Source organism: Drosophila biarmipes, chromosome 2L, assembly GCF_025231255.1.
Source record: "Drosophila biarmipes strain raj3 chromosome 2L, RU_DBia_V1.1, whole genome shotgun sequence".
NCBI lineage: Eukaryota > Metazoa > Arthropoda > Insecta > Diptera > Drosophilidae > Drosophila > Drosophila biarmipes.
This window is the reverse complement of record NC_066612.1, coordinates 14,155,775-14,177,890: the sequence shown is the minus strand read 5'-3', so window position 1 is coordinate 14,177,890 and position 22,116 is coordinate 14,155,775. Positions and strand designations below refer to the sequence as shown.

At 40.6% G+C, this 22,116-nt stretch overlaps 2 protein-coding genes across 5 annotated transcripts in view; both read left to right on the top strand.

Moving 5' to 3' along the window:
* LOC108033635 (neuronal acetylcholine receptor subunit alpha-7) overlaps positions 1-9,960 on the top strand; it is a 55,501-nt gene extending 45,541 nt beyond the window's left edge. For all 4 annotated transcript variants that reach the window (XM_044094546.2, XM_044094545.2, XM_017108053.3 and 1 more), the window contains exons 10-14: positions 3,448-3,599; positions 4,111-4,233; positions 4,331-4,469; positions 4,698-9,726; positions 9,786-9,960. In XM_044094546.2, coding sequence (XP_043950481.1) covers positions 3,448-3,599; positions 4,111-4,233; positions 4,331-4,469; positions 4,698-4,850 — 567 coding nt within the window. In that variant the 3' untranslated portion in view covers positions 4,851-9,726; positions 9,786-9,960. The remainder of the gene's footprint in view (positions 1-3,447; positions 3,600-4,110; positions 4,234-4,330; positions 4,470-4,697; positions 9,727-9,785) is intronic.
* Positions 9,961-22,052: 12,092 nt separating this feature from the next.
* Positions 22,053-22,116, top strand: part of LOC108034147 (glycine, alanine and asparagine-rich protein) — a 58,940-nt gene continuing 58,876 nt past the window's right edge. Inside the window, exon 1 of the mRNA XM_050884895.1 lies at positions 22,053-22,078. The gene's annotated coding sequence lies outside the window, so the exon portion shown is untranslated. The remainder of the gene's footprint in view (positions 22,079-22,116) is intronic.

The following is a 22,116-nucleotide window of genomic DNA, read 5'->3' as shown; positions in this document are numbered from 1 at the left end:
AAAAACATGTCTACAACCTACGCTAATGGCTATTTAAAATTCACAGTTCCATTCACAAACATAAACAGCTCATTGTTTTGCTGACGGCAACCATAATCACTTCAGCCAAAAAAGAAAACATTTCCACGTGTTAAACTCATAGCTCACACCGTTTAGGAGGCGAACATATAAATAAATTAAAATTACTAAAATACCCAAAAACGTACTTGCAAATAGTTGCACAAATAAATGTTGTTCCATGCCCCCTTAATTGTTATTATCGTTGATGTTGTCGTGCATTTCTGTTTCATACACAAAACAGCCCTTTTTCGTTGTTCGGTTTTTCAATTGGTTCCTTGTTAGTTCTTGAAGCCTACTTAGGGGCTGTTATGCAAGCTTCCCCAGCCTTTTGTTTTGCCCCATTTGGTTTGTTAGTATGCATACTGTATCTGCAACTTAGCTGAGAGCCGAGCCGAAGTCGAAGCCCCAAAGAAATGTCAGTTGAGTTGAGGCTTAGAAGTGACCCCGTGACCCCTGTGTGTGTGACCCCAAAAGAGTAAATCAAAAGAGCCGAGCGGAACGTAATGTAACCGGCAGAAGCTGAGGGAGTGCCGAGCCGAAAAAGTGACGGACGGATGTACAGAGTACGAAACGAATGTTGTAACCATCCAACATGTCTAGCTACTATACGTGTCTACTATAAAATAATTTATGTAATGAAAAATATCGTAATGTTGATGTTGGGCCCATAATTTGTACTTACGTGTATGCCAGCCACATCCCCGATCCCAGCAAGAGTCCGAACACCGCCACCGCCACCCAGCCCCGCCCACTCCCAGATCCGATCCCTTTTTGCTCGTAACTCTGTCACCAGTTGCACACACGCCTTTGTATCTGCATCATTATACCCGTGCCAAAGTGAATGGGCCTGAAAAATAACAAAAAGTAAAAAGAGCTCAGCCAGAGCAGATGGCAACGTCAAACTGCCGTCCAATTATGCATTATGTAACACGCTGTGCTGGTGTACGAGGTCCTGTAAATGGTACTCCAGCCTCTATCTGCCTCCCCGATATCTTTTTTCCCCCAGTACATATTTAATCCACATATCTCTCTGTACATAGCCTCTATTTGTGTGGTGTCGTGTGTGTCTGAGTGCGAAATAGTTTACCCAGCCTTTGGCGGCGGGCGTAATTATAATTGAATAAAGGAATTATGGGGGTCCTTAAAAAAGAAATGCAGCAAAGTAAACAAAGGATTGTAACGTTGTAGACCAACCACTAATATGAAAGGTAAAGATTGATAGAGGGATTCAACTTTGAACTCTTTAATGGTAACAGCCACCAGTAGGACAACTTTTTGATAATAAATTTAACTCACTGAGGCTTCGTTTCCCCATGAAATAGCGACAAAATTTCCCATTTCCTCCCCATCTGCCAGTGCTGATATCAATGGTGGAAAATTCCAGGCGTTTCATGACAATATTTTCGCAAGACAGCCAAGTGGAAAGCAATTTCTGCACATTATTGCAATGGCCTCCAAGTGCATAATGAAAAGTTGCGCTAGACGGGACCCAGAGAGGTAAGGGAGGATCAGGAATAAGGGCAGCTCAGTGGAAGTCGATTGGCTTTTAAGGAGTCACTCACATGACAAGTTTTGTATGGTTTTCGCGCAAGAATGTGGCGGCAGCCCGCCCCCCGGCACACAATTGAATTCGGAACACACGAGGGGAAAACCAAAGCCAGGAATTGAGTTCGAGTGCGACTGCAGGGAAGGGGGAAGTTTAGGGGCCTGACAGTTGGCCCAGTTGTGAGTCGTCCTGACACGGCACCGAAAATTGAGGCAATTGGCGAGGGCAGGGCAGGTGCATTAGAAATGTGCATGCCCAAGGAGTCCTTCTGCGCGTCCTGGCTGCCACTTGAATTGGCCCCGGAGACCCGGAGTGCCACCAAACACCCCGCTCGGCCCGCGCTTTTGTGTGATAACAACAAATCAATTTGCGCAAAATTTGCACAAAGGACGGGGGAAGCGCGGGCGGCTGTGGGCGGTTAGCATTGATATGGATATGGTAAATTCCAGTTGCTCGATGGCAATGGTTAACTTTGCATTTAGTTTGCATGCCACGTCCTGAAGCGCATTTCCATGTAAGCTCCTCGCTTGTTGGCCAAAAAAATGGGCAAAAAACGGGGGAAAACCACCGGCAAGGAGGAGCCGACATGATGGAGGAGGCAGCCGGCCTGGCCAAAAGGACGAGGGATGGCCAGGGACAACGACAGTTTCAGACAAACTGCAAGCGAGCTTGTCAGCTAAGAGCCTCGGTTTTTCAGCTCCTCAACGGCATTGCGGATGGGGGAAGGTGGGCTGGAAGGGAGGATCCAAACACCGAAGCCGGGGGGTAAGCTCCAGCGAGGAGCGAAACATGTCCTGACTATCCTATCGATTTGCGTTCGCCACAGTGTCGCGCTTTTTGTGGCGGTATTCCAGCTCTTCCCCCTGAACGAGTTAACCAGTTTTGCCTTTAACCGGGTAACCAGTTTAGACCTTTCCAGTTAACCAGGTGGCAAGCATTGATGAATGAGTTTATGTGGAACAACTGAGATACGCCAGCGTTTTCTGTCCTAGAATATTTTGCTTTCAAATGCAGAGGCAGGACCAGAAAATTTTAATTTCAGAATGGCTAAGTTGGGCTTTTTGGGGAGGCCATTGAGTAAAGTTGTAGGTTCCAGAATTTGCCCAGCATAAAGTCGTAAAGTTATGAAGATAAATCTAAATCAGGGGATCGGTGTGAATGCCTTTCGGGGGAGTTGTTTACAGCCAGCAGCTTTGGGCCAACTACCATAGTTACAGATGTTTGTAGCTGTTGTTACAACTAGTGTTGTGTTGTGCTGTGTGTTTGTGCCTCGTGCTCTACACGTGTTTATCCGTATCTGTATCTGTGTTTGTACTGTAGATCATAAATTTTGCATGCACCGTAGCTATAAATAAGCAGAGACCATGGCGAAAAGCGAACACCCTCCATTTCTCACATAAATATTATTATAAGTGTAATAACAAATCACCCGGCAAACTGACAAACACCAAACACCAAGCACCCACATGTTGCGCCCTCGCTCTTCGGCCAAAGGACTTCAAAACAGTGTTGCTTTGGTTGTAATCAAAATCAAATATAAATCATACTTGTGGTCATCTGTCCGGGTGTGAGTGGAGTGGTGTGGAGTTCCCCCTTTCATGCAAAACAGCCATAAATCGTGGGAAGCCCGCCTGAGTTTTGCACACATTTTTCAGCACCTTCACACACACCCAGCCACAGAGGGCCACACACAAGCACACACACACAGCAGTCATCATCATCCACAGACACGAACTTTCGCCACACGCAATTGGAGCATAAATACATCAAATTTGATTTTTGATCGGATTATCCTTGGGCCCGTCCCACTAAACGTTTCCATTTCGCCACCTGCCGCTTAGATACGCATCGTGTTTTTGTGCTGGCTGCCATGGATACTGCGGATGAGTCGACCAGGACGACCGCTGATCCTGGAGTTCCCGACCACGCCCTGTTCGGACACCTCCTCCGAGCGCAAGCACCAGATACTCTCCGACGTTGAGCTGAAAGAGCGGTATTTAGCATTCGATCAGAGCGCACAGAAATACCTTGAAAATATGTTATCGATAAAATCGATATTATGACCAAATCATGTTATTTTAAAAAAACATTTTGCTTTGATTTCAAATTCGCTTATGAGCTTTAGGAACCTTAAGCAAAGAACTTTTTCCTTATAAATTATCATCTACATGTCTCCAAAACTATCGATAATTATCGATTTTGTAATTAAATTCAAATATACAACCACTTTAAAATACTTTTGAAATATAAAAAACGTTCGGCAATAACTTGAAGTACCAAAAAAGTCTGATTTCTTAGGAACTTAAAGCCAAGAATTAGTTTTTTGTATAATCGTTAAAATATCGATTTTATTGGGTATTCGATTTTCTGTGTGCTGTCGAGGTTCCTGCTCTCGCTTTCTGCGAGTGCCGAGCGAAAGCAGGAACAGTACCAATTGCTCACTTTGCAACCGATATTGCGGCCGAGGGTACTAAAGCTCCTTGTATTCCTCCCACATAATCAAGCTCGTCGAAATCACTGCTGGCCAACGTACTGGACATCGATGACGACTTCCGGCACAACTGTCGCCCCATGACGCCCGGCGGAACACTGCCCCACAACCCGGCCTTCTACCGCACGGTTTATGGGTAACGAGTCACTCTGGGATTGGGTTGTCTGAATCTAGCCACTCACGCGCCACATTTCTCTCTCCTTTTCGGCCGCTCCTCCACATGGCCATAACAGGCAAGGCGACGATGGCAGCATTGGGCCCATTGGCAGCACCCGAATGCCGGACGCGGTCACCCATCACACGTGCATCAAATCATCAACAGAATATGAACTAGGTTTAATCTTGAAGGAAATCCGCTTTATAACTGATCAGGTAAGTCGGCGAGCTGGCGCCCGGCCAGGTGTTGCAGGCCCATGGCGAAGATTCTACTAACCAATATTCCGATATTGAAACCGTTCCACTTATATGAACTTTGCATGCCCAAGCTAGTTATAGCCATTGACTATTTGTAATTGTTTGCTTCGTCTTCTTCTCTCCAACGCAACCCACTCTTTCTCTCTGACCAATAACCAATGAAAACCCATCAAATCGAACTTACAGCTACGTAAAGATGACGAGTGCAATGACATTGCCAATGATTGGAAATTTGCAGCTATGGTCGTTGACAGACTGTGCCTTATCATATTCACAATGTTCACAATATTAGCCACAATAGCTGTACTACTATCAGCACCACATATTATTGTCTCGTAGCCATATGGGCGAGGTGGTTATTGTTATTGGTTTTATTATAAAATCAATTTGTTAATTATTAAATTAATAACGAAACTTTTTAAGTAAATTAAAACTAAAAAACATTTTAAAAAAGCACAAAAAAATAGGAAAACACATGATAAAAACCATTGACTAAATAATACATCCAAAAAAAGTACTAAAAAAAATTTAAAATTCGTCTCTGAAACACAATAATTTATTTATAATCTCGTTTAAAGATCTTTCATTAAAATCAAACAGACACTAAAAAAAGAGACTAAAACCAACATCATATACTAAAACGTTAAAAACTAACTAATTCCAATTTTCCTAATTCTATACAAAAAATCTATATAATGGTTCCCCAAAGAATCCCTCACCTCCCCGCAAGCCCCCACAAGCCAGTATCTATATTTCTTCCATTGAATATATATATACATATATGTTTGACAAGCAAGCAAAACGGGTATATTTTCTTTTTAGATTTTATATTTTATAGAATAAGCGGGGCGTTTTCATACAAATAGTCACATGGGTTTTCGAAACTTTTTTTTGGACAGACTTCAAAGGAAGTGCCAGTACTTCAAAGCAAAGCAAGAGCCCCCAATCCTTTTGGAAGACTTCAATTTGTGAGCTTTATAGTAGATAAAGTAGATGGGGAAATTTGCAACACGTATATAAGGTATGGAAACCCAACGCTCTAAAATCTACACACGGACAACAAAATTTGTAACCTTCTTCAGCACTGAAGTCAGTCCAGGGATTTGTTCCGAGCAACTTTTTGCTAACAATTAGTACCTAGGCCCATTAGAGAACCGCCACACCCCCTCTCTAGACGAAACTGCATTTCCAAAACAGACCAATTGACCCTACATATCCTGTACTTGTATCTAGTTCCCACTCCCCGTCTTGAGTTCAATGTCTAACCAAACGATAAATCCAAAACCAAAGCAAACCAAACCCCTTAAAGCTTACCAAAACCAATAGAATAACCAATCTGAATTGGAATTAAGAAAATTCAATGGAATATAACAAAGAAAATGGAAAAATCAAAACGATGCCAATGAAAAGAGGGAGAATAGGAGTAATTGACCAGAGGGGCAGCAGGTGGTGATGAGCCCAGAAAGCGTTCAGTAAGTGAAATGCATCCGAAGGACTGCATTTCAGGTTGACTGGCGTTGCACGAGGAAATGAATTTATGAAATTAAATGGTTGCGAGCAATAATATCTGCGTGTTGATGAATTGCATGATTTTTGGTGATGCAAACGATGATCGATCGAACTATTGCGCGAGGTCCACGACAGAGGGCAAGAGTTCGCTCCTTCAGCGCATTGAGAACAGCGAACCTCTATACAGACCAACTTTCGGTATTCTTTCGTGATAATTTTCCTGATTTATTACTTTTGATTTCGAAATACTAAAAGTTAAGGGCCCTGTGCGACACCAGAAAGCAATTCAACACAGAAAACAGAACAAGAAACAGGCCAAATCGATCGGAAAAGAGGCAAACCAAGCAGTGCAGTAGTCGCGATATACCAATAACAATGAACATCACAAGACCCCAGAACACGTAACATGCCGGTGCGTGGGTAATTATGTGCTGGCCCTAGTCTAGAGCGCACTAAACATACTTGATCACAGACCACAACAACCAAAACATATAAACCAAGGAGCTTTATACAGATACACATATGGAGGAGTTTAGCGAGGGTCGATCCGACCCGACTTTTCATATATTTGTACCATACACACGTCCACACGAGACACTCACACTCGGTTGTTCGATGGCCGGCTAGTCCCAATATCACGAGTATATCCCAAAGTATGTTTCTGTCCGCCTACTGGCCAAGCACACAATTTCAAGATAACGAAAACAAGGATACAAGAAACAAAATCTTAAAAATTAACACGGTCTGGGATATGGATGGGGCAGTGCGGAGTCGAGGACCCTCTTACAGGGGTGATCTTCGAACACCCCTTTCCTCCTGCGTGCTTCCCCAGAACGATCCCAAGTCCAGGAGTAGAAGAAAAGCAAAACTGCGTTGGTCGAAATTTCACACTGACTTTTCTTTCCACACAAAGCAAAGAAAACGTTCGAAATGGAATTAGCTTTTTAATTTTTAAGTTACAGTTATTCTGCTTCTAATTGTAAATCTTGTGCAATGTAAACAATCAGAATTTTCTTTGAATATAAACAATACGAACACGGCAAAACCAGAGCAAACTAAAACATATAGGTCACAGTAAAAGCAAAAAAATGCAAATAAATAATGGAAATATGATTAGCAACTAACGATGTCATTCAAACTAGACTAGGCTACACAGAAATCCATAAGTTGTTAAGATTCTATCCGAAGAGCTAAACAAACGCAAACTCAGCAAGAAGTACTAGAAATAGATTTACATACAACCATAAATATATTTCGAGTAACGAACAAATCGAAGAAATAGATAAGCGAATATGAATATGAAAGTATTTGTTTTTTACGAGACTTGGTTAAAGGGCAGTTTCGAACCTCGATTTATATACCGATTTTGTACGCCGGACTATACAATCTTGTGACCCACTTATTTTCGGTTGTTTTACTTCCAAACGGTTCAGAAACATTTATAAATAAGGCTTAGCTTTTGATAAACGATTCGGAGTGTAAAATAATACGAGACCTTGTTATAGTTTGATGAAAGGTGAAATTCTTTTACATTTTGTTGTATACCCACATCGGAGAGAGTGTAAATTTGTGGGGACTTTTCTTGATGTTTTTGATAAACATATATTTAATTTTGTATGCTTTTCCAATGCGAATGCCAGTGAGAACAAATAACGATAGATTTCAATCCTAACGCTTAAGAGTATTAAACAAATAATAATAGAGGACATAGCAAACAAGCTGCCAGCATGAAAAATAAAAACAATAACTAATTTTAAATCTTTTATACATTTCCATCAATTGTGCTTGTTTAAACACAAAAGAAAGCAAACCAGAGAGCCCAACTGAAATATCCGATGGCCGTTTTCAAATAGCAATCAATAACTGGATTATGTTCAACATCCAATTAGCTGAAGTTGAGCAAGAGTTTTCATATAAGCAATTTTTAAAGAAAAACGTCACCCAGTAAATAAATACATAGGAAATAGTGAGGCTCTCCGGGCTGAGTTAATCGACAACATTAGTCGAGGCCATGCAATGGAGCAAGATGACGGAGGTTAAAACTAATAAAGTTCTAGTGCATAAAAGGACAGTTCGGAAAATAGTTCTTCATCAACCATTAAATACACAGTCTATACATATATGTGTATATTTACATGGATACGTATATACTTCTTTTTACACAGCAAACAAGTATATATATAAATATATAGTATACTATGTAATAAAATATAAAAGAAATATTTGAAGCAAATGATGAAACTTTTTCCTACAACTAGTTGCATTTAAAAGAATTTTAAAAAATATACATAAAAAGTATATATTTCTTAAAAAACAAAAACAAAAACCAAACTCCTTTCTCTATTAAAAATAAAAAAAAGAAAAACACACAAAACTTTAAATTAATATTTAATTAGTCATTTAACAAGGGTTTATTAAGAACCAATCAAGCGGGATGAAATCGTAACCTAGTAAATATTTAAATTAAATTAATTTTAAAAGTGAAAAGAAACAAAGATCACAGAAAACGGAAAACAAAAGAAAAGCGCTGATTTTTTATGTCGTTATTAGTATTTAAATTTAAATAATTGCGTATAAAGAAACATACAGAATTAACTAAAGAACACAAAATATATGACATAAAAAATTAGAAGAAAATTTAAATTGGTCATTTTGACCTAAATAGTAAATTATAGAAGGAAAAATAAAATAAAGTTGAAAGGAAACAATGAAAAAAAGAAAAAGAAACCCGAGTAAAGCGATTGTAAAATTTTAATTATTATTCAATAATAAAAATTCAAAAAGAAAAGATTTGACAGAAATACCAAACAAATTAGGTTTTATTCTCAACCAAAAGAAGTGATTCTTCGACCAAGGACACGGATGACTACGATGAAGACGAAGGCGATCCTGCACCCACACATGGAAAGGTAAATTGTGTTATGCTCTACAAAGTGCTGCGAGCTAGCCTAAGATACAATTACGAACACGTTCACACATAGCCAATAAAAATGTAAATATATTGTATTAATGTTCATAAAAACAAACTCATTTTGTCATATACTCATTGCGAAACAACACCTTGCTCACTGTAAACATCAAAACTTAGATTACGTAGTGATTACGCTGTAACGAATGGACAAAACATCATTAACCGAAAAAAACAAAGAAGAAACATTTATATTCAAAGCGGTAAAATTTCACATCTGAAACTAGAATTTTGGCAAATTTTACTGAAGGAAAATTCTGATCCCTGCGCAGTTTGTCAACAACCAGCTGAAAGTCAAATTAAAATCCAGTTCCTTCTTTACGATATTCCCATAACAGAATAACAATATAATACGCACAAATACAGCTAGCCAGAGAAATGATTTAAAATTAAGACAGCTGAAGGAAAGCTGCGTGTATGTATAACCAGTTACCTTCATTTTTCCCCTTGTGGAAAGTTTAAATTGTAAGAAAATGTCCTCTATTTATCCCAAAATTTTGGCATGTTTTCTTTATATCCTCTTCCATTTATTTCCAAAGTCCAATCAAATGCTTAATTTTCTAAAATCGAATCAAAAATAGATCAAGTATTCAGTCACATCTACTCCTACTTGTGCACTCCTTAGTATACATTTGCTTATGCATGCCAAGATCACAAAATATAGCAATTTCCCTCACTAAAACGTATATTTTTATCTAACCCCTTTCACGATTGCCAACATTCTTGGGAGTATTTGAGGTGAGTATTTAGAAAAAGGAATATTGGAATAATTTATTAACAACCTTTTTTTATTATAGGAACCATATCCGTCTTGGTGGAATAAAAACATTAAGGAGCATCAATATATACATTAAGTTTTTTGTTTATACATTTTGTTTATTATTTAAAAACAAAAGTTTGTAAGCTATGTAAATTTATGTTAGTATCATTATTGTTTTATGAATAATAAAACTTATAATGTTTTTAAAAATAGATTTGAATTTACTACTGTGGGAAAAAGGAAATGGAAAAGTAACTATCTTTTTTCCTTTTCAAAAGGGCTTTAACTATCAGTTGAACATCATTTTTAGGTCGCTAAACCAAACAGGGATTTTCCAAACAAAGAAGAAATCATTTTTACTATAAAAGGAGCCCAAAATCTTGTATTTGTATGGAGCATTGGATTAACAACTGAGCTATTATTTGGCGCATATTTTCGTGAGACAACCATGAGCTTTTATTTTAAGTGTTGCACTTTCTCCGCCCTTTCTCCCAAATTAATTGACATTTTTAAATCCCTTTAGTTTTTTGCGCTTTTTAAATTGCTTAACAGTTCAGTCCAGCGTTGCCAGACTGCTAAAAATACCATTTAAGAGTTACCAAATGACCTCAGGCTTACGCCACGTAAGCAGGCGGAGGTGCAATAATATTCTACACGGATGTCGAATTCACCCTAGTCTACACAGCCATTCTACATTCAGTGTTACACTTTCGCTTCCATCCGCTAGAAGGCGCTTTGGCGTATCCCGCAATAGTTACCACATCAGCCACTATTATTTAGCAGCGCTAGTGCTACAGCATTTACCAACACTGAGACCAGGGTTGATATCTTGAATGAGGAACATGGGAATAGAACAAGAATTCAAATTTGAATTTAAATTTAAATTAAAGTTGTAACTGATTTTTGTTTCATAAAAAGAAATTAAGTATTTGTTATTTTAATGTTATTAGCTTTCATAAGAGAACATAAACATAAAATGAACGAATGTCCAGATATCGGAGTAACACCAGTGGCTTAGAAAAATAGAAATGTGCTACAAATAATTGTTTTTACTGAGCCTTGTGTTTTTCTTGCTGCGCTCGTTTGCCCTCACAAATCAAACAAACTCGCCGATAAATACACAAACATGTGGAGGGTTAATGCCGACAGACGAATATGCGATGGCAAACGCCAAAGCCCTCTCAATCGAAAATTACCAAAGGCAACAACAAGCTCCTTTGCGGTCGCCGCTGCTATTGCAAAAAAGTGCATGGCAAACACAAATACCCACGCCCCGGGCTGACCCCTCTTATCATAATGATAAGGGATGCGCCTGCCGGGTGACCCCTTCTATGCCTATGGCGACCCTTTGCAGCCCCAACCAGGGATTTCGATTTTTTCTCGACTTACACATTTTTGTGCGTGAAAAAAAGAGTTAAAATAATTTCTTTTTTGTGGCGTATTTACGTTTACCAAAGCGATTTAAGGATGCACATAGCCGTGGCACATAGGCGGGTATATAGGTGGCTCGCACTTAGTAGTTGCTGTACATAGGGAGAGGGTGCCACCTATGTGCCCGCACACAATTCCGCTCTGCGGCAACAACAATGCGCCTTTGTTGTACATTAAAATCGCCGCCTGTCTCCCCTCGTGAGTGTGTGTGTGGAGTCCCGCCTGTGTGTGTGTGTGTGTGTGTGTGTCGTGTAAAGTATATAATTAACGACAATTCACATATGTGCAAATGTGCGTACACCGATTCGCGTACATAGGCCTCCCCCTGCATTCCTCACTTACCTCATTACAGGCGAAGAATACATAAAGTAAATGTCAAAAGCGACACACAGATACTCGCGCACGCACACAGCTGCACGCGTCGCGATGTTGCCGATGCCCCCGCTGCTGTTGTTGCTGCTGCTGATTGAGTTTGAGTCGATGATGAGTGCAAGTTGCGACCCCTGACGCCGACCCCGGCCGCCGAACGGCACCCCTTTCACCCCCACTCACCGACCATTCAATACAGCGGCCTACCTCAATATTAGCACACATACACAGCCGGTCCATCACTTCGCCTGCACTGCAAAAAAAATCGAGAGCCCATAGAAAGGCTCGGTAAGTCTTGAGATAACGTTATTTCACTCTTAGTACCTACAATTACAAAAATGTATCTGCAAGGTGGAGAGGTGCATTTTTATTTGTGGACTTGCCAACTAAACAGAAGAACAGAGTTGTAGGAAACACGACTTTTAAATATTCTTATTATTTTTATGTAAAGGTTAATATGTTGACTTTTGTCAGTGCAACCTGTACACTAATCAAAAGTAAGTTCAATATGATACAATTTAATCATCAATTTGATCCCGTGTGTTATTTAAATTGGTTGTCAATTTTATAACCGAGTATTTGATCATATTTGATCAGTACAACACAAAGCTAGTCTAGTGAAAGAAGCTAGTGTAGTGAAAGAAGCTCTGTAATTTGTACAATATTAAGAACATCTTAAACCGCAAAGAAGATCGTTTCTCCTCTCTGGCACCTACATTATAAATTAAATTATTACAAATATTAAATTAATTTGTAAACAATTTAAAAAATATTGAAATAAAATATTTAAAATTATTGTTTCATTATTTTTTGAACATTTCAGGTATATGAAATAGTCGCACCATTTTTATATAGTGGTTTGTGTATATCCCAAGTTTTAGGAAATGTTGAAACGCAAAGTAGATGTGGGTATGATAAAAAATACAATCAAATAGTTTTATAATTTGTTCTATAAGTTTTCGGAAATAATGTAAAAACCTCCAATAAAAAATACTCCGCTTTTAAATTTTAAAGCTAGGTAAAACGCTGTAGTTAAGTGCCTCGATTATTAGATACCAATTACTTTGTTTTAAATTTACAAAAGCTGGAGTTCTTCTGAATTTCTATTGGCACCTATTTAACTTAATTATTCATAACATTTAATGACTTAATTAGGTCAATTAATAAAATCATTTTTAATTTACACTGAAACATCTTAAACAATTAGGGTGTTTGGCAGAATAGATCCTTTCGGGCGGTTGTGGGTTCCAAAGATCTATATTCTTAATTCCAAGCTCTTAGCTTTTATAGTTTCCGAGTAATGAGTCCTAGCGTACATAGACAGAAATATAGTCTTAGGGAATAATGGACTATAACTTAACTCTAACTTTTTTGATGGCAGATTACGGTCCAATTTTTTGAAAGTTCGGCTATGCTACAATAAAAATGTATTCCTTCACAATAGGCTGAAATTACATTCGCCGAGAAGTAACCCGCTAGAAACTTCTTAACTTATTGAGAGTTGAAGATTAAATATGGTCTGATTTTGGGTATTCTTTTTAAAGCCTACTATTCGGTTGGTTTTAATTCGTCTATATATTTGTAAAATGTTTCTTTAATGCCGAGATAAGCTTTGGTTCGAACAGATTTCTGTGACTCCGCTGTTCAAATGTGTTTCTTCAGGGGTGACACAGAAATCCGTAGATATTGCCGAAATGCATTTGAACTCGCTTAGCTTGCTTTAATAGCAAAATTACTCTGCTTAGACTCCCAGCATTTTCGCTCCGTGTAAGTCTGTGTGTGTGGGGTAGTGGGGCTGTCCGCTGTCCGGTTCTTTTGTGACTTCGTGTGCATCTTGGCACAGTCTCCAGCCCCGGCTAAGCCCCACCGCCACCAGCGACCCCCACCGACCACGCCGCCCTGCTGTCTTGGCCATCGGACTTGCACAATAAGCACAAATTACGAGTACGCATTTCGCCCAAAAGGGAGTGACGGGCGGGGTGCCGGGCGGAAGTTACTTAGGAGTTCAAGGGGGCTGTCCGTGGGGGTCAACGCCGTCGTGGCCGTTGGGTCTTCTTGGGTGTCGTTTCTTATGGCAAAATTTATGTGCAATTTTAATTTATGCATTTGCCGTCACATTCTGGACAGTGTGTGCTGAATTTAACGAGGTTTAAGAAGAGTCCTGGACTTGGGTGCACATAGGGGGAGGAGGCTCTGAGAATTCCGGGGGGAATGTCCTGCGACTTGCACTCGAATGCGAAATCGTAGAACAGCTCCTTAGATTTGGACATGTGATTGCACACACCAAGATGGGTTCTTGGAAAGGAAGGCTTATTCCCCTTCTCTTAATACATCATTTATTTCACAAACAAAGCGGCTTTTATCTCCTTGTAATTTATTAAGACCACAGATATACTCCGTAACTGGAGGAGCTCAAACCAGTTTCTTTTAAACTCAGCAGGGCCTGATTAATCAACATCTGACACCTGGATAAAATACGGCTCGAGGAGCTGTCGAAACTTGAAATGTATCAATGGCAGTCAGCTTAAGGGAAAGAAAATAAAATAAAAGGCTCTACAAATATAATAGAAAAGGCCTTATTTCCCAGTTGAAACCTGATTTTTGATTTCGTAATTTATTTCCCGATATTTTTGGGACGAATCTGCCGAAAAACAAGTGTAATTCGTTCCATTTTAATGCCCACCAGCACGCACTTACGCACACACAGGCCCACCCGAAGGCTTATGTAGTGCAACGCACTTTGTGGTACATAGAGAACTGTACCCGGCACATGGCACATCCTAATTATGTACAGGACGCCAGAAGAAGAAACTTATGTGTGCCTTATGGCCGGGCCAGTGGGGCGGTGAAAAACCAAATGAAAATGCACCCCCGGCCACCCAAAAACGCACACACACGCACACACACACTGCCTGGAGTGGGGAGTGCAACGTCTAAGCATATGCAGTATATTTTCACAAAATGCAAAGACAATGCCGGAGCGGGGCGGGGTGGAGGCTGGCAGGCTTAAGATTTTCTTCGAGTGGACAGTGCGAGTTGCAAGACAAACATAATGAAACATTTTTGGACAAGATGCAGCCACCTCAGCTGCACACACACGCCAGTGTCTAGAGATGCAGCTGCACTTTGCACTCGTGCGGCCGTGTGTGTTTGTGCTGGGTTTACTTTACTCATTTGCAATGTTTTTGGCAAAATGTAAAATTGAATTATTTAAAATTTAATAGAAAATCTTTGACTTGCTCAAAAACACACACAGCCACACGCACAGCAGCCCGAGCGAATCTTGCTCCGAAATATATGTGAATATTTATGGAGAGCCATGGAAATATGTTTTGAGGTCTGCTCTCGCAGGGTAGGAAAACTATCTTGAGATGTTCGTCACAGAGAACGGTGTTTGGATGCAAGTTTTCGCATTGCTCTATTTAAAATATTTCCATATTTGTTGGTTTTACGAATATCCTCTTTGGATATGCTCGTCCTTGGATACAAACATTTTGTGTCCCATGAAGGGTAATTAATTCTAGATTGGGATACAACGTATACAATATCGAGTGCTGAACTGATCGTCTCTTAAGGTATTTACAAATCGCATACTGTGCTTTTGCAGAGCCTGTGTATTAATATATATTTTACGCTTCACTTCACCCACACAGATGCGTAGGCACACAATCTCTGGCACACACGCACACCACCGCACCAATTTAGCCTCAGAAACATCTTGAGCTGGAAAAGCAAAGTCCAAGATGAAGGACTCCGTCCAGTGTCCAGTGTCCAGTGTCCAGTGTCCATCGAAGCCTTAGCGCTCGTAGGCCTTGTTATCATTTCGGTAATTGCATTTTTGTGTTTGTCGTTGTTGTTGCCGCTGCACTTTGATGCAGTTTTTGCATCCTCTGCGAATTCTCTAAGGGGCTATTCTGGCGAGCTTTCTCAAGAAAACCGAAACCCCAGCTGCAGCGGGCCATAAATTCTGGACTAGCTCCGAGGTCCGGACCGCCCTGAAAGGCATACAATGTATTGCACACTTTTGTGCTTCACTGTTTCTAATTTCGGACGGCAGAGCTTGGCATTAATAAATATGCACAGCATGCATTATACGACCAGCGTCCAGCAGGAGCTTTGTAATTTATTTTATGATAATAATATTTTTTGTCTTTATATTTTCCTTGGCCAACTATCAGCACAGCGCTGCTCCTCGAAAGCAAACGAAGTTGGACTTTCAGCTGGTCCTTCGGCCAGGTAGATAAGTATGATAAATATATGATAGTTCTAATTGATCTTCTTGTGCTGGTTTGTTAGAACAAGAAGATTTTTAGACATATTTTTGAAAACGGAGTAAAATTATACAAAAGAAGCGATAGGAAGATTGCATTTAGTGCAAAGATTAATCACAAAATTAAGACTTTAGTTATATTATAAAGGTTAAAAACATTAATTGTTAATTACAATTATGTATAAAATATATCCTTCAAAATTTAGAACCGGGGAAATAAAAATAAAAAATGTTAGAGTGCGTCCAATTTGTTGATTAATTTACTTTCAAAATGGTGTACTAAATATAAACTTGAGAGATCCTCTAAATGTACGGAGTTGGGAGTCGGAGTGGTGAAAGTTGGAAAAACCATCCCGAAAAAGTTTCATCCCAATCTCTCTCTAAAAGGCTTAGAAAGTTAGACCATCTTCGCAGCATATAATAATGTATCTGTACTATAAACACACTTCGAATAAACCTTCCAAAGGATTGAATCAATACCCAAAATGCATTGTTTGAAACAAAGACCATTTTTTTTAGGCTTTCCGCTGATTTGTTCTTTATTTTTGCAGTTATAATGAAAGAAGGCTGATGGTCTTTTTAGAGCTGGCCAAAGCGCGTTAGAATTCATTTGGCTTTTGTATATTCGATTGGACTCCCTGGCGGAGTTCGCAGTGCGTGGAAGCCTCTCGATAAATTTCAATTACTAACCCAATTAAAAAATGTTGTGCGCTTTTAGGCGAACAAACAGCGAAAAAGCGAAACAAAAAACGAAATAAAATAATAAATATGGGCATAAAAAAAGGGAAATATTTTCAATATATTTGTGCAGAGCTTAAAAAAAGGGTAAAACGACAATGCGAGTGAAAAATGCAGCAACAGCGCGGCTCCAACCATTTTTAATTTATTTTTACTCTCCCGCCGCTGCCGTTGCTGCTGGTGTTGTCGCCCAGCATTTGCCGACATCACACATACGCACCATTGGCCCCAGCGACTGTCCCGGGGTTTTTTATGGTCACCGCTGCCGTCGCTGCCGCAGCCTCCCCTCCCTCCACTGGCAGGACCCTCGAACATCGAGCCCCGAACCCCGCACCCCGAACCCCGCACCCTCGACCTCCCGCCGTCCACTCGATGGAGGCAATCAGTGCACCTATGTACCCTGATCCCGGCCATCCTGGAGCCCCGGCATCCCCGGCAGCCGCCACATCCTCGCCAGGACATTGCTGGCCCGTTTGCTTGCACGCGCTTTCGCATTTGGGCATCTCTCTTGCTTTTTGTTCATTTTTTGAGCGTTCGCCAGCCCCGCCGTGCGAGGCCAATGGTGGCCAGGTCGTTCGTGTTGGAGCGGTACCGTTATATATTTTTATATATTTTATTTTTCATTCGCGCACGCATGCAATAAAACTTGTAAAAAACGCGCTGCGCCGCAGTCCGGGAAAAAACGAACAAGAGGTAAATAATGTACAGGCGAGCGCGAATCTGCAATGAATATTCTTTGCATGTGCATGTGCCAGTGTGCGAGTGTGTGCGTGTGTGGGGCGGCGGGGGGTTGGGGCTGGAGCAGACAGATGGGCGGCCAGTGCGTTGCATACTTTTAGGCGCATCGATGCGTCCTTACAGGCGGTTTGGGGGCGCAGGGACAGCATTTTTTGCTGCATTTGGGGCGTTGTCGGTTTTATTCGTTTTTTGTGCGTGCAACGGCTATGGCAGCGGCAGCGGCAGCGGTGGCGGCAAAGAGCTGCAATAATGCGCTGCCCTGGCACTTTTGACAACAACACCAATGTTAATGATAACAATAACAACAACGACAGCAACAACAGCAGGAACAAATAATTGAAGCGCTGGCAGCGCAGCCAACATTCGCCATCGCCCTCGTCCGCTGCAGGTTCCGTTCGCTTTGTGCGCTTTTTAAATTGCAACTGAAATATGCGTTAATTTATGTTGCGTTGTTAAGCTTACACCCCCCGCAGCAGCATCATCACCCACCCCCACTCCGCCCAACAGCCACCCATCCCTCCCCTCATCAGGCCTTCGTCAACTCTTTTTTGTGCGTAAAATTGCGCCTTCCCTTTGGCGAATAAAGCTACTCCCCGGTCCGCCCAGCCCCACCCCCTCATAATGCCTCATTATCTGCCTGTCGGAGCCGACAACGAATCAGTTTTCCAGCTGCAGCCCCACAGATCCCCAACTCTCATCTGCATTTCGCCAAAGGAGTTATATAGCCCCTCGCCACCTTTGTTTCCTCTTTTAAATCTCCAGAATTGGCAGCAACAATTTAATAGTTTGGCAAACAATCCATTATTACAGTATTGATTTTTGTTAATTAAACAAGGATTCTTGGTTTTCAGAACTCTGGTTTAACATGTACTGGTTTAGTACCAGCGAATCAGTTTGAGCGATACAAAATATAGGTTTAATATTAGGGAAAACAGATAGGAAACGCCATGCACAGCAGTGTCGATAAGTGCGAGGGAGATGGAGATATGCATGCAGAAAATGGGCTGTTTCCGATTGCACACTTCATTTGCTTATAACTTTTTAACGAATGGTCATATTTAAACAATTTTTGGCGTGTAGATGGGTATCAAAAGCAACTTTTAAAACGAAACAGTTTGAGCAATATAAATATAATATTTTCTTAAACATTTTTCTGTAGTCCCACATCCTAAATAATTTTGAAATAAGTGAGCAAAAGTAACGGGTATCTGATTTATCTCCGTTTAGTGAAATCCTGAAAAATATCCAAAAATCCTTACCCCGAAACAGGCCATTGAAATCGAAACAGGTTTGGGATTGAGGATCTTTCTCATCAGAAATACAAGATCTCATGGTGGCAAATGTGTGGACTTTTTATTGGTGTCCTTTGGCACAGCATCGCCAGTGGGATCACAGCCGTACACTGTCAAATGGCAAGGAGTTCGGGGAAACAGACAAAGAAGTGACCAAAACTGGACATTATCTTTGCCGAAAAGCAGGGAAAAAGAGTGATGCGGGCCAAATCATCGGCGAACATCAGCTGGTGTAAGGAAAGACCCACCCCGAGAACGAGAACGAGGTCCAAGTGACCAGCGGAGGCTGAGGAGTGACCAGCGGCAAACTGGTTGCGCTTGCTCCGAAGACGGAAAGGGTTGATCGCTGATCTCGATGCTCATCTTGGCCGGGATGCGTGTCAAAGTTCAGCGGCAGTTTGGGAAGCTGTTGTCCAGTTTGGAAAACCGGCCTGCTTCTGGGTACGAATCCGTTGAAATTTTGATGTGAAAGTTCAGCAAAACGAAGGAGGGAAATCATATAAAAGTTCCGTGTCCTGCCACAGAAGCGGACGAGGATGCGGATGCTGGGCTCGAGCGTGAGAAAGTTTCCTTGCCGTATCGAAACTTGTTTGCATCTAATGTCCTGCCGCAGATGCTGGCCCGCCGTGCTGCCGCAGAACCAGTCGCTCCTTCTGGAGCAACTACTTAGCCAGCGAGTCTATTTATTCATGCTATTTGGTCAGTTGGCTAATTGCTAACCAAATGCCCAGCTACCGTCCCAGCCAGCCAGCCAGCCAGCCAGCCAGCCAAACATTAGCTCTCCAAATGGGCAATGCCATCCATTGTTTGTCTATAAGTTGCTTCTGTAATTGTCCTCGAACGGAGTCACCATTTAACTTCATCTGGCTCCTGGCGGATGACGTTGTGGTCCGCCTTATTAGCTTAGATATTCCATTAGGTGCATCGATTACTCAGACATGCATTGATTTTTTCACAACTGACTGCCAATTTCAATGCATAGGCGATGAGGCCACGACCACTAATGAACACCGCATGCCCAACCCTCACTTCGGAAGAGCTGGACTTGAGGGTTTTCGAGGGCTCTACAGTAGCTCTGGCTAACTAAGAACAAACTAATAAAAAATCAGGTCAATTTATTAGTGGCTTCATTTTTGAGTCGTAAGAATATACAGTAATCAGAATAGTACACACTAAATGTAAATATTAAAGTTAAATATGTGTAAGCAAAAGAAAAACCTATTGTTCAAAGTCGTAGGAGACAAAAAAATAATTATTACATTTAAATAAATTTGCAAAATGTATCAGATGACTAAATTTAATCTATCTAACTGTAAGTTGGGGTTGTTAGTCTCATTAAAGAGACCTTTTCAATTTATACATTTTGTTTTAATTAAATATTATTTTCTAAAGTTATCGGACATTTTTGTAGATAATAAACATTACATAATATTTTATTTGCCGAGATATATCATAACATTTTAAGAGTTTCTAGAAGTTCGTTACAATATCCGGCTGTCCGAATTCAAGGAAATTTATGCAGACAGATCAACCAGTTTTTGGTACTTTTAATATAATTTCCAGCTGGGTCCAGTAATTAAGCTGAACCCAAGCACTGAGATGCTGATATGCAGACAGAAGTCACAATACCTAGGTCGCTCAGAAAAAGCCGGTTCTGGGACACTTTGGCTAGCCAATGGCAAGGCAAGATGAATTTGGGTTCATAAAAAACCATACAAGTCCTAAGAAAACTCAGGTAAGGAAGATTCACCCTTACGAAGAAGTTACCACCTCATAAGGACCATCCCATTGCCGAATGAGTTTTGATGAACATTTTTAAAGCCTGCTTTTTGGCGCACAAAACTTTTCTAAACATTTTTCTCTTTTTTTTTTTTATTTAATTAACATCTTTATTTAATATAATCCAGGAACAGATCTAATTAAAGCCTTTAACCTAAATGTTTTCTTAAGTAAATAATCTCTTAATTATAAATTATAATTAGTTTTCAACTTGGTATATAGGAGTAGATCAAATTACGACTAGTTTCAAGTAAATAATATATTCATATTAGTCTCTTAGGAGCAGCCCAAAATGTCTTCTTTTGAGCCTGCGAATTGGGATAGCCCCCTGTAATCTCCGGGCTAGACGATTACGGTGGGCAGTTAGACGGTCGTTGTACCTGCTTGAGAAGAACGATATTTGGTCTTCAACAAGACTCAGGTTTAGGTCATTGTGAAGCGTTTGGCCGCTAACGAACCACTCACAGCCAGTGATTTGTCTTAATGTTTTGTTCTGGACGGTTTGGAAACGTTTTCGGTGGGACGCAGCCGCCACTCCCCAAATTTGGATTCCATATCTCCAAGTTGGTGCGATGATTTGTTGATAAATGTGCCGCTTGCATCTTAGAGATAGTTTGCTTTTCTTGTTTAGCATCCAGAATAATTGGTTCCGCTTTAGGTTGCACATTTTGACGACTCTGGCAATATGTTCTCGGAAGGTTAGGCGTTTGTCCAGTGTGAGGCCTAGGTATTTCGCCTTAGTCGCTTGCTCTATGTCCACATTATTAATGTGGACCACCGGAGTTGTTTTTCGGCGTAACGTAAAGCAAACGTTTACGCATTTACCATTTTTCTCTTACTTTCCTTTTTCCTTTCCGAAAACTATTTATTTATTTTTGTCTTTGAAACAACACTATTTCTTCCGGATGACAAAAAAGATGTTATTAAATGAAGCAACTTGTGACGCTCCGTTGGCAAGCTCAACGTAAAATAAGCCAAGCAAATGGCACTTGAAGGCGACAGCAGCGCAAGCAGGTGGAAATTTCGACGACTAAACATCTTTATAATCTTTTTACTGAGTAAGGAAAGCAAGCAAAACCCCTTATTTGCTGGTTTAATTTACTTCTGAAACCGCCTAAAAGTATGCTGCTAGAAATGCAAAACCTAAGCGGGTGTTTAGGGGTGAGTTTTGCCATCATCTTCGGGTTGGTCTAGCTCGGCAACAAGATGTTGGGCCGCGGTTTGCTGGCCAGCAGTTGCGCAACTTATTGAGGTAGGCACTCCATGGTTATCTGCGAGATGCTTGCTCCGAGGGCTGGCTTGCTTGGTTGTCTGGCCCTCGGGGCTGCAGTTCAAAGTTCAAAGATGCCCGGTCAACCGGTTTGTATCTGGACCAGCCTGTCTTCGACTGGACCTAAGGACCTTCCTCCTCCCAAATGGACAAGCATCCGCATCTCCTCGAGATCTTCTCGGCGGGACGTTGATCAGTTGGCCAGTCAGTTGTGTTTGAACTTTCATTCGGTCGCGTCGCGCTTGCTGTTGTTCATTTCTTTTTTGGCTTTTAGTTATTTGTTGAGCCGAAAAGATCTGAGCCCTTGTTTTTCGTTTTTGTGGGATTTCTGTTAATTTTTGATATTGTTAAAGAAAAACATTGTTTTTGTTAACTTTTCGTTGACTATTTGTTCTAAAAAATTGTGTTTTATTTTAATGTTTATAAATATTAAACATCAAAAAGTATGTAGTTCTGTGTGATTTAAATATAATTAAATTTG